At 38.7% G+C, this 15,569-nt stretch overlaps 2 protein-coding genes across 5 annotated transcripts; one reads left to right on the top strand and one right to left on the bottom strand.

Moving 5' to 3' along the window:
• Nucleotides 1-9: 9 nt before the first annotated feature.
• Nucleotides 10-4,385, bottom strand: AP-1sigma (AP-1 complex subunit sigma-2). 4 transcript variants are annotated; one of them, XM_018104990.3, is made up of 5 exons: nt 4,203-4,385; nt 3,837-4,015; nt 3,664-3,772; nt 3,459-3,596; nt 10-357 (listed from the first exon to the last, which is right to left on the bottom strand). In XM_018104990.3, the coding sequence occupies exons 1-5, from the start codon at nt 4,203-4,205 to the stop codon at nt 313-315; spliced, it is 474 nt and encodes a 157-aa protein (XP_017960479.1). In that variant the 5' UTR covers nt 4,206-4,385; the 3' UTR covers nt 10-312. The 4 variants fall into 4 exon arrangements, with proteins under 4 accessions (XP_017960479.1, XP_017960487.1, XP_017960511.1 ...); XM_018104998.3 differs by lacking the exon at nt 10-357 and adding an exon at nt 830-1,719; XM_018105022.3 differs by lacking the exon at nt 10-357 and adding an exon at nt 830-2,417.
• Nucleotides 4,386-4,634: 249 nt separating this feature from the next.
• Nucleotides 4,635-10,969, top strand: GluProRS (Glutamyl-prolyl-tRNA synthetase). The gene is made up of 6 exons (XM_018104789.3): nt 4,635-4,800; nt 4,976-5,878; nt 5,940-6,111; nt 6,177-7,248; nt 7,856-9,709; nt 9,772-10,969. The coding sequence occupies exons 1-6, from the start codon at nt 4,758-4,760 to the stop codon at nt 10,864-10,866; spliced, it is 5,139 nt and encodes a 1,712-aa protein (XP_017960278.1). The 5' UTR covers nt 4,635-4,757; the 3' UTR covers nt 10,867-10,969.
• The last annotated feature ends 4,600 nt before the right edge of the window (nt 10,970-15,569 follow it).

Genomic DNA, 15,569 nt, shown 5'->3' on the forward strand with positions numbered 1-15,569 from the left:
TTTGACAACTTTTTTTTTTTTTAATGAGAGAAGGTATATTTATTATTTTGATGATTCTGGATTTTTTTTTTAATGTGAGACAAATTAAATTTGCCGAGCATTTGTAAAGGGAATAGGTTGGGAGTACATTTGAATAAATATATATATGTGTAACAGCGATTTGTGTATAAAATTTTGTAGCTGCTAAATTGTATAACCATTGATAAATTAATATAAGACAATAGACAATAGATATATACTTTTTCGGTTATGTTGAATACACGCATACGTTAAGGCGACTTAAATGGTTAAGGGATTCGCATTTGTTGCTAATTAGCCAAGGCCATGATCGTCGAAGAAACTTTGTGGTGTTTCGTCCTGTAAAATGGAAATGCGTTCTTCATTATGTATACTAGGTATTTCACTTGTTGTGAATGTCCAATTGAAAAAAAAAAAATTAAATTATAATTATCTAAAAATGCTACAAGAATATAAAAATATTTCACTTTGCAAAGAATGTATAAATATAAACCAACATTACAAATAAGCTAAGGGACGATTTAGAAACAGGTTGTAGTTTATGGAAAGTATTTTATCTATTTTTGCTTCTATTTTGTTTACAAAGCGGGATAGCGTGGAGAATGGTTGTAGGAAGAGAGAGAGAGAGTGGAAGAACAACGGTTAAATACAGCATAGTGACTCGAGCAATCAATCGAGAGATTACCAAAAACATCAATCACAAGAAGTAATAACCAAAAGAACTTAAGACTTAAAAACAACGATCACCGTACAAACCTTATCTCTAAGCATATTAAGTACATTTTTTTTACATACAAATACATACATACAATTTTGGTGTTTTTTTCTTTTTTTGTAAAATATCTCGTTTTTTTATTGAAATACAAAACACAGGAATTTGGCTAAAATTTACAACACACATATGTATATATATAGATAGAGAGTTAAATATATTTTGTATATAAACTATTGATTTTGTTTTAAATATATTTTATATATATATATATATTTATTATTTATTATTTACTACTTAAGGTTTTACATTTCATATTTCATTTCAGTATCTGCATGATTATTTTTGTTTTTAAAGCTTAAATTTTCTATGTATTGCATTTATTTTCCCTAGCTTCAATTGTTATTGCCCATTTAGGAGTGTAAGAAATAAAATAAAACAATATTGCTTTCTTATAGATCTCGGAATGATACTTTTGTCAATTATTAAACTGTTAAACGCTTATGAGAAGTTAAGTAAATGTTGCATGAACTTTATTCACTACTAAGGATGAGAGGACGACACCGCGCCATATGCTTGTATTAGACGCACCGCCGCACCGACTGCTGGATGCGCTACATGTTTGAATAGTTTTTTAAGTTTTAGCCTCGCTATGTGAAAATACTAATTGCACTTTGTTGTTTATGCTTACGAAATCAAATTAATGTAGAGTTTAACTTTAATGCGCACTAACAAGATTTTGTGTGTGTTTTTTTTTTTTAACATACACTGTGAAGTTGTGTGTGTGTGTGTTGTGCATCAAATTGCTGCAGCTAAGTACTTATGTATGTATGCGTGTATAAGGTGTTTGTGTGTGTGTGTGTGTTTGAGTTCTATAAAAGGCGTGCGTGCTTGTTTGCGTGTGTTTTATATCAACTATGTACTAAGTATTTTTTGGCTTTCTTTTAGAGTAGTCCAATGTCTCTTAAAGTGCCCTCAACAGCTTCGTCCTGGAGTACAGAGAATAAGAACAGTAAGAACAAGAAGAGTAGATACAATAGATAAAAGAGTAGTGTCTGTATTTGTGTGGGTGTGTGTGTGTGGATTTGTGTTATTTTAATTTTGTTTTGCTTCATGTATTGCAAAATGTTAAAAGAAGAAAACGGCACAGCTCAGTTGTATGTGGGAACAATTACTTGACATGTACACAGTATGTATGTGTGTTTGTGTGTGTGAAGTAGACAGCACAGCTTAGTTGTTGCAGTATGTGTGTGTGTGTAAATTTTTGTTTGCCCATGTACACAGTCTGTATGTGTACATGCATGTTGGTATGCGTGTGTGTGTGGTAAGCGCACGAGGCGTGTCGAGCGGGGCGGGACAGTTGACAAGCTACGCATTGCAGCGAACAAAATCCTATGTAAGTGTAAGTGCAGCCGACGGCAGGTAGAAAAAGCTTAGCAATATTTACAGCCTTCAGTTTGTTAATCAAGAGACTTTCGCGCTAATCCTTCACAAAACAAATCTGGAATCCTGTCTAAATTGTGTTCCTCTAAGGATCAACAGACCCACTAACTATTAATTATAAAATGTTTTAATTTTTTATAGTTTTTTTTTATATATATGTATTTTCTTTTTACACAATGTTTTTTTTTTTGGTTTTCATGTTTTTTTTTGTCAACTGTGATTAGTTTAAATACTCATTGAAGTCCTGTAACATCGATATATGCAGTGGCGGGTAGGGTAAGCGTTAATAATAGTAATACAAGAGAGAGGGTATTATGGTTACACATTTAGATATGCGGTTAAATAAGTTGCTATTAAGGTATTGTAAGTGTATAACAGTTAGTTAGTTGTTGTTGTTGATTAAGTTCGATTGGGTAATGTAATTACAACACTACAAAGATCATGCAAAACAAATAACTTGATACCTTCTCGATAATGTTTAGTTTTAGGAAACAATACACAAATTTGACTACCACAAATTGTACTACATTTTAATGGCAATATATGTATATATATACTCTAAATGGACGGAACTACATTGAATGTTTACAATTATGGCAAGCTCTCAACATTGTGATAAAAACGATTAAGATATTCAATTCATTCTCACAATTAGTTGCGTGGGCTTTTCGTACATTTCGTTTGACTATTATGTTTTTTGTGTTTTTTTTTTTTTTTCAATCTTTGTTTATCTTGTTGGCAAGTTTGTAATTGGTCGGAATATTAAAAAATTGGAAAGCGCATTAGACATGCAATGACAAGTAAAGGCAAATAAAAATATGTGTATATGCTTACAAATCATTTAAACTTAAACTTAAGAACAGTTTCACTCAATATATAAATTGCATTATTTGTAAATTGAATAAATAAATATCTATTGCAGTGAGTAAAAGAACTCTTCTTGCTGTTTGGATTTGGTGTTCAATATCAATAAATTCAATCAAATTTATATAGAGTTTCGATTAGTTTCGTTCGCACAAATTAGAGAAAAAGTATAGAAAGTCAAAATAATAATTAAGTAGTAGAATTTGAAAGGTATATGTACCGAGTGATATGCATGAAATGGCATTAATATAATTGAATGATATAACAAAACATTAACGAGATAAAAATAATGAAAAAAACTTTAGTTTAGGCCAGTAAAATTGATGGAACAATCAAAATATCTCCGGCATAATTATAAAGATACACTTATATACACACACAATGCTAGGCATTAGAGTTCATATATCTCTGGTGTACTGACCTCTTGTAGCAGATCCTGTGAGGCGATCGCCTTCAGGACATTCTTCTTCGATGTCTCCTGAATTTCGCCGCCAATCAACAATTCGTCCAATATGAAATACGCTTTCTCAAAATTGAATATGATGTCCAATTCACACACCTGCAAATAATGCATATATTATGCATATAATTAATCGATATGGATTATATATCTATAAATAGCTTACACTGCCAAAATACTTATCCAACAATTCGACATAGCGATGGATTATCTCCAAAGTCAGCAACTCGTTGTCGTTCTGCTCAATGGCACAGCAGAAATATAAGCTAGCATAACTGCAATGAGAGTTGTTCATTCTGTTTAGCGTATATGTACACATATTTATGTTTATTCAAATACCGTTTGTAGACAATTTTGCAGTCTTTCCACTCCAGGAAGGAGCACATCTTGGGCTTGCGGGCTAATATTGTCGTGACCAGTTCACGTGTTATCTTCTTTTTGGTCTTGTCTGGATAAGCCATATACCATTTTTGCAGTCGAAGTTTTCCTTGACGACTGAATAGCAGCATAAAAAGCATCTGAAACGGAACGACACGCAACATAAGAAACAACGGAGCCCGACTTCATTGCAGGCGGCCATATGCACTTTGTGACACGAGAAGGTGACTCAGGTGTGTTGCGCTGGCCAGCGCAGCAGGGGTTTTTCTTTAATCTAACATTTCACATAAAGTAGAGGAAAAATTGAGTCCACTCCGCTTAACTTACCATTTTAACTGTTTCAGCGTTGTTTTTATATTATGTGTGTGGCTTAATTACCACAAATATTAAGAAAACTTAAATTTTTCACTCAGTACATATAGGAAAATTGCTTCTTCAACAGCTCTCAGCGTTCACTGCGACAGAACACAATCAGCTGTATCCCAATGTAGTGTGAATGGCAAAATGATTTCTTATCGATGATAAATAGTTCATAATCGATTAATGAAAATATTTAGCAATATTTGTTGGATCACAATTCTAAAATCAAAGTATCTGATGAATTGCAATTACTTGTTAAATTGTTCCTACCAAAATACAAAACTGTATATCTTGCTTTTCTTATTAAACTATTGGTATAGTTGTCATCAGAATATATATAGGGAATATCACTGGAACTATACACTGGCTCATTTTATTGTACGTTGAAATCAAGTTCGATCATTTAGTTCCTCATTCATCAAAATAAATCCGAGGTGGTGGCAGCTTGCCGTGCACTTGTATATAAGTCGACCAATTTCATAATTTACGAACAGTTTGCAAACGAATTTATATATAGGCAGTATGTCTATTAAATTAAAAGCAAACGTTAATAATCCGCCCATCAGTAAGTTGTGTCAATTAGCAATTAATTAAAACTGTTTGCAGTATTGTGAGGTTATGGTTAAATGTGCTACGGCCTGCATTTACACATATGGATCTATTTGTGAACCAAATATATGCACCTATTGCATCAGTTTTATATGCATTTAATAATAGCTGTCTCTTTCATACAACCTAAGGTGGCTTGGCAACGGCGCATTTGATCAACCCATCAGTGCCTGTGGAAATTGTTTGGAGTAAGGAGACTTCGCTACAGTTCCCGGACAACCGTGTCCTGGTTTGTCACTCGAACAATGACGTCTTGCGGGCGCTGGCACGTGCAGCACCGGACTATAAGCTCTATGGCGAAACGGCCATTGAACGCACACAAATCGATCACTGGCTTTCGTTCTCGCTGACATGCGAGGATGACATCTCTTGGGCCATGTCCTTCCTGGACAAGTCCATTGCGCCAGTCACTTACCTGGTAGCCAATAAGTTGACTATAGCTGACTTCGCGCTATTCAACGAGATGCATTCGCGTTATGAATTCCTCTCGGCGAAGGGCATTCCACAGCACGTGCAGCGCTGGTATGATCTGATCAACGCACAGCCACTGATCCAAAAGGTTCTGAAATCTTTGCCGGAGGAGGCACGTGTCAAGCGTAGCACAAGCGAACCCGCAGCAAAGAGCGGCGAGCGCAAGCAGGAAGGCAAATTCGTCGAGCTGCCTGGCGCTGAGATGGGCAAGGTTGTGGTACGATTCCCTCCAGAGGCCTCTGGGTATTTGCACATTGGACACGCCAAGGCGGCGCTGCTTAACCAATACTACGCACTGGCCTTCCAGGGAAAGCTAATTATGCGCTTCGACGACACAAATCCTGCCAAAGAGACTGTAGAGTTCGAAAACGTCATACTTGGAGATCTGGAACTGTTGCAGATCAAGCCGGATGTGTTCACGCACACTTCCAACTATTTTGATCTCATGCTTGACTACTGTGTTCAAATGCTGAAAGAGGGCACGGCCTATGTAGATGATACGCCGCCCGAGCAAATGAAGCTGGAGCGTGAGCAGCGCATCGAATCGGCAAACCGTTCGAACTGTAAGGATATTTAATTGGTCTTATTTTTAATGCCTTGTAATCAAAAAATCCTCTGCCTTAGCTGTTGAGAAGAATCTAGCCATGTGGCAGGAAATGGTGCAGGGCACCGAGGCTGGCCAAAAGTGCTGCGTGCGGGCCAAGATTGACATGTCCTCGCCCAATGGCTGCATGCGTGATCCGACAATCTATCGTTGCAAGAATGAACCACATCCGCGCACAGGCACCAAATACAAGTGAGTGAGCTCTTTTATATAGATGATCTTGAATATAAACAATATTGTATTTCTAATCAATTCAGGGTCTATCCCACTTACGACTTTGCCTGCCCCATTGTGGATGCCATTGAGAACGTGACGCACACGCTGCGTACCATGGAGTACCATGATCGTGACGATCAGTTCTATTGGTTTATTGATGCACTTAAACTGCGCAAGCCATACATTTGGGAATACAGTCGGCTCAATATGACGAATACGGTGCTCTCGAAGCGTAAGCTTACTTGGTTCGTGGAGTCGGGCCTGGTCGATGGTTGGGACGATCCACGTTTCCCCACGGTGCGCGGCATCATTAGACGCGGAATGACAGTCGAAGGACTCAGGGAGTTCATCATTGCACAAGGTAGCAGCAAATCTGTGGTGTTTATGAATTGGGACAAGATCTGGGCCTTCAACAAGAAGGTTATCGATCCCATTGCACCGCGTTACACCGCGCTGGACTATGATAAACGCATCATTGTGAATGTGGCCGGTGCCAAGTTGGAAAAGGTTCAAGTGCCAGTGCATCCCAAGGATGAGAAGCTCGGCACGAAGACCGTCACATTGGGTCCGCGCATATACATCGACTATGTGGACGCTGAGGCTCTCAAAGAGGGCGAGAATGCCACATTCATCAACTGGGGCAATTTGCTCATCAAGAAAGTCCACAGAGATGCCAGTGGCGCAATCACCTCCGTGGATGCCGCGCTCAATTTGGACAACAAAGACTTCAAGAAGACGCTAAAACTCACCTGGTTGGCAGTAGAGGACGATGCCACGGCGTATCCACCCACGTTTTGTGTTTACTTTGACAATATTATTAGCAAAGCGGTTCTGGGCAAGGATGAGGACTTTAAGCAATACATTGGCCACAAGACGCGCGAAGAAGTCCAGATGCTTGGCGATCCAGAGCTCAAGAAATGCAAAAAAGGCGACATCATTCAACTGCAACGTCGCGGCTTCTTCAAGGTGGACAACGCCTATGCACCTCCCAGTCCGTACACAAATGTCACCTCACCCATCATTCTCTTCTCCATTCCCGATGGCCATACTAAAGATATGCCCTCATCTGGCCTGAAGATCAATGCAGGCCCAGCGCCAGTTGCGAAAACGAATGTAAGTGAGATTTATAAATAGGCTAAAGTCTAAATAATTCTTATTGCACCAGATTTGTTGATCGTATGATCCCACATAAGTCTTATAAAAAAGGAAATCGTTTTTCAAGTAAGAGTGAAAGGAAAGAGCGGCTTCTGAGCTATATTTTATAGGTTACACACCCACGTATATCTAGAGAGTTCAATAATAATTACTTGGCTTACAAGTTTTTATCGTAGTATAACCAAAATGAAAGATAGCCATCTCATTTAGTATACAACTCTCTTGCTTTTTGAGAGCGTGATAAGCTCTCCCACCTCTGCACATTGCACAAAACCAAAAAAAAAGCTAGAAAAAGATTCACTTTGTTCATGTGTTCACTAGTTCGTTTATGTTGCTCATCTCTAACGTGAAGCGGCAAGGGCAAAACCAGTTCCATGCAGTCAGTGCTTGCGATCGGTTTGTGTTTGCTTCTACCTTTCGTTGAGCGTGGAGGAAGAAGAAGACAAAATTAGGTTTGTTGTTGCAAATTGAAACGTTACATGGCTGACACGTATTCAAAATTGAAACGAACAGCACTTTCGTCTGCACTATATGCAAATTATTTAACTGATTGTTTCGTTTGCAGGCGACCAGCAATAAAACTGCCAACGTTGCATCCGATAAAGCCGCTGATTTGGATAAACAAATTGTTCAGCAGGGCGATCTGGTGCGTGAGCTAAAGGCTAAAAAGGCAGCGAAAGACCAAATCGACGTTGCAGTTAAGCAGCTGCTCAGCCTGAAAGCCGACTACAAGGCAGCCAGCGGAAAGGATTGGAAGCCTGGCCAGGCACCAGCAGCTATGGCACCAACAAGTGTTGCTCCAGCTGCTGCTGGCGATGCAGCCAGTGTCAATGCGAGCATTGTGAAGCAGGGAGATTTAGTGCGCGAGCTGAAGAGCAAGAAGGCAGCTAAGCCAGAGATTGATGCGGCTGTCAAGCAATTGCTGGAGCTAAAAGCTCAATATAAAACTCTGACTGGGCAGGATTGGAAACCAGGAACCGTAGTTGCAGCTGCAGCAGCGCCAGCGCCAGCTGCACCTGCAGCTTCAGCTTCCGCGTCCTCAGACATTTCTGCAGTGCTGGCTCAAATCTCAGCTCAAGGCGATAAAGTGCGCGAACTGAAGGCAGCCAAGGCTGATAAGGCCACCATCGATGCAGCCGTAAAGACGCTGCTCAGCTTGAAGGCGGACTACAAGCAGCTCAGCGGCAGCGATTGGAAGCCAGGCACGACAGCGCCGGCCGCCATCAAAGTTAAGCAGGAGAAGTCGCCGGAACCGGCAGCTGCCACTGCCGTAGCCAACTTGCTGAACAAGATCACGCAGCAGGGCGATAAGATTAGACAACTAAAGTCTGCCAAGTCGGAAAAATCGCTGGTCGATGCTGAAGTTAAGCTGCTGTTGGCTCTAAAGACCGACTACAAGAGTCTTACGGGTCAGGAATGGAAGCCAGGCACCGTAGCGCCAATAACTGCCCCAGTCGCTACCGTGGATCTGACTGCTGAGGAGGCAGGCAGTGGTGGTGAGGTTGGCAGTGTCTTGTCTAAAATCAAAGAGCAGGGTGATAAAATACGTCAACTAAAGTCAGCTAAAGCAGCCAAGGCAGCCATCGATCCGGAGGTGCAGAAGCTGCTCGCTCTGAAGGCAGAGTACAAAACTTTAACTGGCAAAGATTGGACACCTGACGCCAAGGTCGAGGTTAAGGTGGAGATTAAAACTGAGGTGGCTGCGTCTGCCAGTGATCAGCTGACGTTGGACATCAATGCTCAGGGCGAAAAGGTGCGTGCCGCCAAGAGCAGCAATGCTGCCAAAGAGATTATTGACGAAGAGGTCCGTAAGCTGCTGGAATTGAAAGCCAAATACAAGGAGGTAACCGGCACCGATTTTCCCGTGGCTGGCCGCGTTGGTGGCGGCAGCTCTGCTAAGAAGGCAGCCAAAGAACCGCAGCAAAAGGCGGCGAAGCCGGCCAAAAAACCTGCGCCAGCTGCACCTAAACCGGACTCTTCAAGTGGTGTAAAGAAACAAACCCGATTGGGCCTGGAAGCCACGAAGGAGGATAACCTGCCTGACTGGTACTCGCAGGTGATAACCAAGGGTGAATTGATAGAGTACTATGATGTTTCCGGTTGCTATATACTGCGTCACTGGTCCTTTGCGATTTGGAAGGCGATCAAGAACTGGTTCGATGCGGAAATCACGAGCAGGGGTGTCAAGGAGTGCTACTTCCCAATCTTTGTCTCGAAAGCGGCGCTGGAGCGTGAGAAGGATCATATTGCTGACTTTGCACCGGAAGTGGCATGGGTGACCAAGTCAGGTGATTCGGACTTGGCCGAACCAATCGCAGTGCGTCCTACCTCTGAAACGGTCATGTATCCCGCCTACGCTAAGTGGATACAATCCTATAGAGATTTGCCCATTCGCCTCAATCAGTGGAATAATGTTGTGGTTAGTAGTTTAAAATTCAGTCGAATACCCTAATCCTAACCACCTTTCCCACTTATTTGTAGCGTTGGGAATTCAAGCATCCTCAGCCGTTCCTGCGCACTCGTGAGTTCCTCTGGCAGGAGGGTCACACGGCGTTTGCCACCAAGGAGGAGGCCGATAAGGAAGTGCTAGAAATCTTGGATCTGTACGCGCAGATCTATACAGATCTGCTGGCCATACCCGTGGTGAAGGGACGCAAGACCGAAAAGGAGAAGTTTGCTGGCGGCGACTACACCACAACAGTGGAGGCCTTCATTTCGGCTTCGGGCCGTGCTATACAGGGTGCGACCAGTCATCACTTGGGTCAAAACTTCTCCAAAATGTTTGAGATTGTCTACGAGGATCCGGAAACGCAGCAGAAAACATATGTGCATCAGAACTCGTGGGGCATCACCACGCGCACCATTGGCGTCATGATTATGGTGCATGCGGACAATCAGGGTCTGGTGCTGCCTCCGCATGTGGCATGTGTGCAGGCTATTGTCGTTCCGTGTGGTATTACGGTTAACACTAAAGATGAGGAGCGAGCCGAGTTGTTGGGCGCCTGCAAAGAGCTGGAACGCCGTTTAAGCGGCTCTGGCGTGCGCTGTGAGGGCGACTATCGCGACAATTATTCGCCTGGCTGGAAGTTCAACCACTGGGAGCTGAAAGGTGTGCCGATTCGCATCGAGCTGGGTCCCAAGGACATGCAGGCGAAGCAAATTGTGGCCGTGCGACGTGATACCGGTGAGAAATTAACCATTGCCATGGCCGACGTGGAAAAGAAGATTCCTGCCCTTCTGGAAACCATTCACGGAAGCATGCTCAACAAGGCGCAGTTGGATCTGGTGTCGCACACAAAGCTCGTCAAGTCTTGGACCGACTTCTGCGGCCAACTGGAGAAGAAGAACTTGCTGCTAGCTCCCTTCTGCGGCGACACATCCTGCGAGGATAAGATTAAAGCGGACAGCGCGCGCGGGGAAGAGAACGAGGCCGAGCCTGGTGCACCGTCCATGGGTGCCAAATCTCTGTGCATACCTTTCGAGCAGCCATCAAATATTACCGACACTGACAAGTGCATCAATCCCAGCTGTACGAACAAGCCCAAGTTCTACACATTGTTTGGTCGCAGCTACTAATGGATCACAACTTTGATTACCAATTTGTACTCAATAATTGGACCTCGCTTTTCTCCAGACTTTGTTCAAATCCTTATTTAATTTCCTAAATAGTAACTCAACACGGAATGGTCTAATTTAATTTTTGTTTAATTAAAAAAATTTAACAAAACTGTCACATAAATGGTAAAGTTTTTCTCTATATTTATAACCCGAAAGATATGTTCCATTTAAATCTGTGTATTTTAAGAACTGCGTGAAATGGTGATTATATTCATAAGGAACTATCACATCGAATAACTGGTTCAAAAGTGGTTTCCAGTCATAGCTTGGCTTTTATCCGGCTCGAACATAAGCTGGCAGACTCAATTAGAGTTGAGCACGTGCCGTGTTTTTTTTTCGTGACACGAACTTTATACTTTGACAATTCAAATTTAGCGCGTTAGTCATTTATCCAAAGTAAAAGAAATGCTAACAAATACCATATAATAAATAAAAAAAATAATTTTCTAAATTTTAATCAAGTCAAACACAAGAACATTAATATTTATTATATTTTATTTGCTTATATAAATTTAATTTGATAATATTCCACATATCCTAATCATATGTTAGGAATGTTAACTCTTTTTACTCAAGTTTCAATAATATTTGTGAGTTTAGCGACATATCTTCTAAAGGAAGCCTAACATTTTCAGCGGTCTATCCCGATAGACAAGCCGTATCACACAGCTAATGCACTCGTCTTCCTAAATTCACGAATAGCTTTTAAATGAATTCGCACACGTTTTTTTATATCATTTTCTATACATTATCAATAGGAGGCCTGTTAATAAAAAATACATATATAAATATGAATATAACAAACGGATGCAACCGGCTGCAAATCACTTGCTCAAGATCAAAGAGAAGTTAAATTAATTCTTAATCATCTTTCTCTTTTGACAAATTGTAGATTTTAGTTTGACAACTTTGTTCCGAGAGGTGCCCTTCACTTAGGACTTCAACCTTTAAAGGTGTAAAGTTTTATTTTTTTTGACTTTCTACGCCTAATTAGTAGGTTCAACGAGGAGGTCAACAGTAATTCATTCACTAAATGTCGAGCTGTAAAACTCTAAAATATTCGCCACGCCCTTATAATCAACTATACATATATAAGTTTAGGTCAACCTTAAACAGATAAATTGCTTAGCAGGCTATACTTAAAGCATTCTTTCCATTCTTCTTTATTAAATAGTCCTAAAAGGCTCTCTTCTTCCGACTCTTTCATCACTTCCTTCTGCTCCTCCTCTCTCTTCCTATTCTAATAAAAATTATTTGAGGAGCTCAATTCAGATTGCATATAACCAATATGCTCGTTAAACTTCGTGGACGTGTATAGACAAAGCATAGTTATAGACAGAGACATAGATCAGACGTCAACGGAACTAAAACTTGTTTTTCTTGTGTGCTCCGCATTTGAAATCAATTCACCTAAACAATCGGTATCCAATTTCTAAACTCCTCCAGCCAATTTGAATGCAAACTCTGCATCTAGATTCTAGACAGATCGGTTGGCACTTAGCTAATTTATTGCTTGAATTTCTTAAATTTGAAAAAGTGGTTTAGAAATTCCATAATTTTTGCATTGCTGCATTATTATTATTTTTTTATTATTAGTTGCATTAATTTTTATTATATTTAAGTATAATATTAAAAGATCTAACGACTCATTGCTCTGGCTTATTTGAAAGTAAATTGCTATTCATAATCTTAACAGATCATGGGACGTTAGCCTCGTAGATCAAACATTCCAAGCGCACACACGAGCAAAAATGTATTAAAAGAATTCTACTTCCATTTCGAAATATTATATAATCAATAGCATTCTCTGCTCTCGGCTTCATCCAGTTGTCGCACACTATACGACATCGAAGCAATGTATAATATATGTATGAATCTAACTAGTATATCATATGAGGTATGAACTACCCGCCCAGGTATAGAAACTAGCCTGGCCTTCGATTCAGAGTGTTTTTGTCTTCACATTTCATGTTTAACATTTAAGCACAACATAATTATGTAGTCATCGAATTGCTGCATCTTTGTTAAATAGATAATAATTTTTAAAATAAATATAGTGCTTAGTTTTCCGTATTCATCAGCGTTCACAGACGACTCGCTGTTGTAATACTTAGTCACAGCTGCAGTCGATATTGCTGAATTGTTGTTTTCGATTTAACTGGTTTCACGCTGAGAGTAAAGCCGTTGTTTATATCATTCGACGCGGGTGTGTAATAAGCACTCAATGAATTTGTATAAGCTTACGAATGGCCGATTTCCAATTGCAATTGCAATTATACTATTTTATTATATTAATTATCAGCATAATAATGATAATAATAATTTATATTAAAAATTGTTTATTTACTAGTTTAAATCAATAAATAACAAGTGAAACAGACCGAATCAGCCTCGAATAGATTTTGTATTTGAACAAATGCATAAATGATTTCTTTGTAAATAAAAAAACTACTTATAGACGATTTCAAGTTCTTTCAAAATAAACCTCTACTTAAGCAAAATATGTTATGTAATGTCCTCCTACGCGATTCAATAAATTAATGACAGTTTAATTTGATGAGTTTTGTTTAAGCTTAAATTGTGAATTAAATGGATTAGACTTGAATTTTATTCCTATTAATAAATTTATTATAATATGGATATATATACATCTATTTTTTTCATGTCATAAATACAATATAAAACAGATTAAAATGGTATATATAGTTACATGCATAGATATGTATATATTGTATTAAGAAGTTAAAGTTAGTATATATTTTAAATGTATATGTAAACCAACACATTTTTGTATTTACAAAAGAAATAACCAATTTACTCAGATAATTGTAAATAATTTAAGTAATCATTTACAAATATATAAATAAATATTTTATAATTTTAATATGCAATTTGTATTTATTTTTAAAACATATTCACATGCACATATGTATATACATATATAAAATTAACCAAAGATAATATTAATTAAAAAAAAACATTGTTTTTGAAATTTCTCAAGTAAGATTTCCTGCATTACTATTCCTTTTCGAACAGCAGCAACTAGATCTAGATTGTATTGTGATAAATAGTAATTGAATTGTAAACTCGTTTTCCCAAGTGGTCCATATTAACTAAACAAAAGTAGATGTAATTTTGAATTGCTGTGAATGAAAAACAGTTGAGTTGAGGCGTTGCCTCGAGCCTCGAGCCCGCACCTAATTAAAACGTTGTTAATGTCTGCGTAAGTGGGTAAATGTCAGTAAATACCAGGAAAGCAGTAATGCATTTATAGGCACATATTAGCTTAACACTCTTGAGTGTTAACTACAGAATGCGCACGCCTCTATTTATCATACTGCGATTTTTATAAACTATATTGCATTAAAAAATTCATTTAAGAAATTACCAATTGCATATGCTTTGGATTTTCTTAATTAGCAGATAAAATATCGAAAAACTAGTACGAATTTTAAAAGCCTTCTGAATAACCTGAGGTCAATCGTTTAATCTACCAGATTTCTCGATTAAATCGACTATTAATTACAAATTGGCAGGTGGTTTGATCTCTACTTAATCTAGATCCTATGGATTTCACAATTTATTTCTCGAATATTAATCGAACTAATGGCTATAAAAATTGATTCAGATTAGTATAGATTTTATGACCAATTTTTATTTTGGAAGTAAAACAGAACAAAACAGTACACTGCTCAAAATTCATTACTATACTCTATTATTTAGTTACATATTTAGCCAATTCAAACAAACAACAAGTTTTCCGCATCATTTGATTACAAAATTAAAACGAGTATGGTTACTCCAGATGTAATTGATTGACTAGCATATACCCTAAGCCTTTAAGTCTTCACTTTTATAGCGTAGCTGTGGTGCCAATGACCCATGTATGTAACAAAAGTTTCTATATATGAAAAATCAAATCTAATTTTCAGATTTTGAAAATAGAAGAAGCTCGGCTGATCAATCATAATATAACCATTAACTTAAGTATTAAATATAGTATATATATTTATATATATGTAATTAATGAACTCTTCCCCTTTCAGTAGATTAAATAATTATTCACTAACATTATACCCGTTTTTAATTTCTACAAGCTATATATAGAATTGAGAAAAAAAAACGATTTTGAGGTCGCCAATTCGCAGTCTGGTGACTATGGCAGCCAATTTCACAAGTTTACAGAACCATTTAGTACGACTGTTAGATGCCGCTCACCCTCTATCTCTCTTCGACACCTGCTCTCCGAGCAAATTATGTCACGTCATGATCTAAGGAATTCTCTGTTATTATAATTCCAACGGCCAATAACAAGTGAAAACGAAAACGTAACGGATACCAAGTTTATATAAGCATCTCAAGGTCGTTATTTTCAATTTCTGGTTTCTTTTTCTGGTCGAGCTATTGCGAAAGTCAAGAGGCCATCCTGAATTCGTTCAGGTGTGTGCAGGATGAGCGGGAAGCGGGGTGTGGGGTGTGGGGCTACATTTAACAGACAGGCTAGTCCACCAACCAGTCGCACAACTTTTTTCTTCGTATTCATTGCAGTTTTTATATTTTGCCATGGAGCTGGTTCCAAAATGAATATTTATCCCAAATGCAGTTGCGCTCACACATAAGCATACATGTACATACATATGTATATAGCCATGCAGATCTGC

This window comes from Drosophila navojoa, chromosome 2 (assembly GCF_054131105.1).
Source record: "Drosophila navojoa isolate 15081-1374.11 chromosome 2, UAZ_NAV_1.0, whole genome shotgun sequence".
NCBI classification, from domain to species: domain Eukaryota; kingdom Metazoa; phylum Arthropoda; class Insecta; order Diptera; family Drosophilidae; genus Drosophila; species Drosophila navojoa.

What these genes read in the sequence shown, in the direction of transcription:
- AP-1sigma (XM_018104990.3), bottom strand. An exon ending in TGCAAAATTGTCTACAAACG is followed by an intron (nt 3,773 to 3,836) that starts GTATTTGAATAA and finishes CTCTCATTGCAG; the next exon opens with TTATGCTAGCTTATATTTCT. An exon ending in TGGATAAGTATTTTGGCAGT is followed by an intron (nt 3,597 to 3,663) that starts GTAAGCTATTTA and finishes CATTATTTGCAG; the next exon opens with GTGTGTGAATTGGACATCAT.
- GluProRS (XM_018104789.3), top strand. Translation starts at nt 4,758, where the DNA reads ATGTCTATTAAATTAAAAGCAAACGTTAATAATCCGCCCATCA. An exon ending in ATCGGCAAACCGTTCGAACT is followed by an intron (nt 5,879 to 5,939) that starts GTAAGGATATTT and finishes CCTCTGCCTTAG; the next exon opens with CTGTTGAGAAGAATCTAGCC. An exon ending in CGCCAGTTGCGAAAACGAAT is followed by an intron (nt 7,249 to 7,855) that starts GTAAGTGAGATT and finishes TTTCGTTTGCAG; the next exon opens with GCGACCAGCAATAAAACTGC.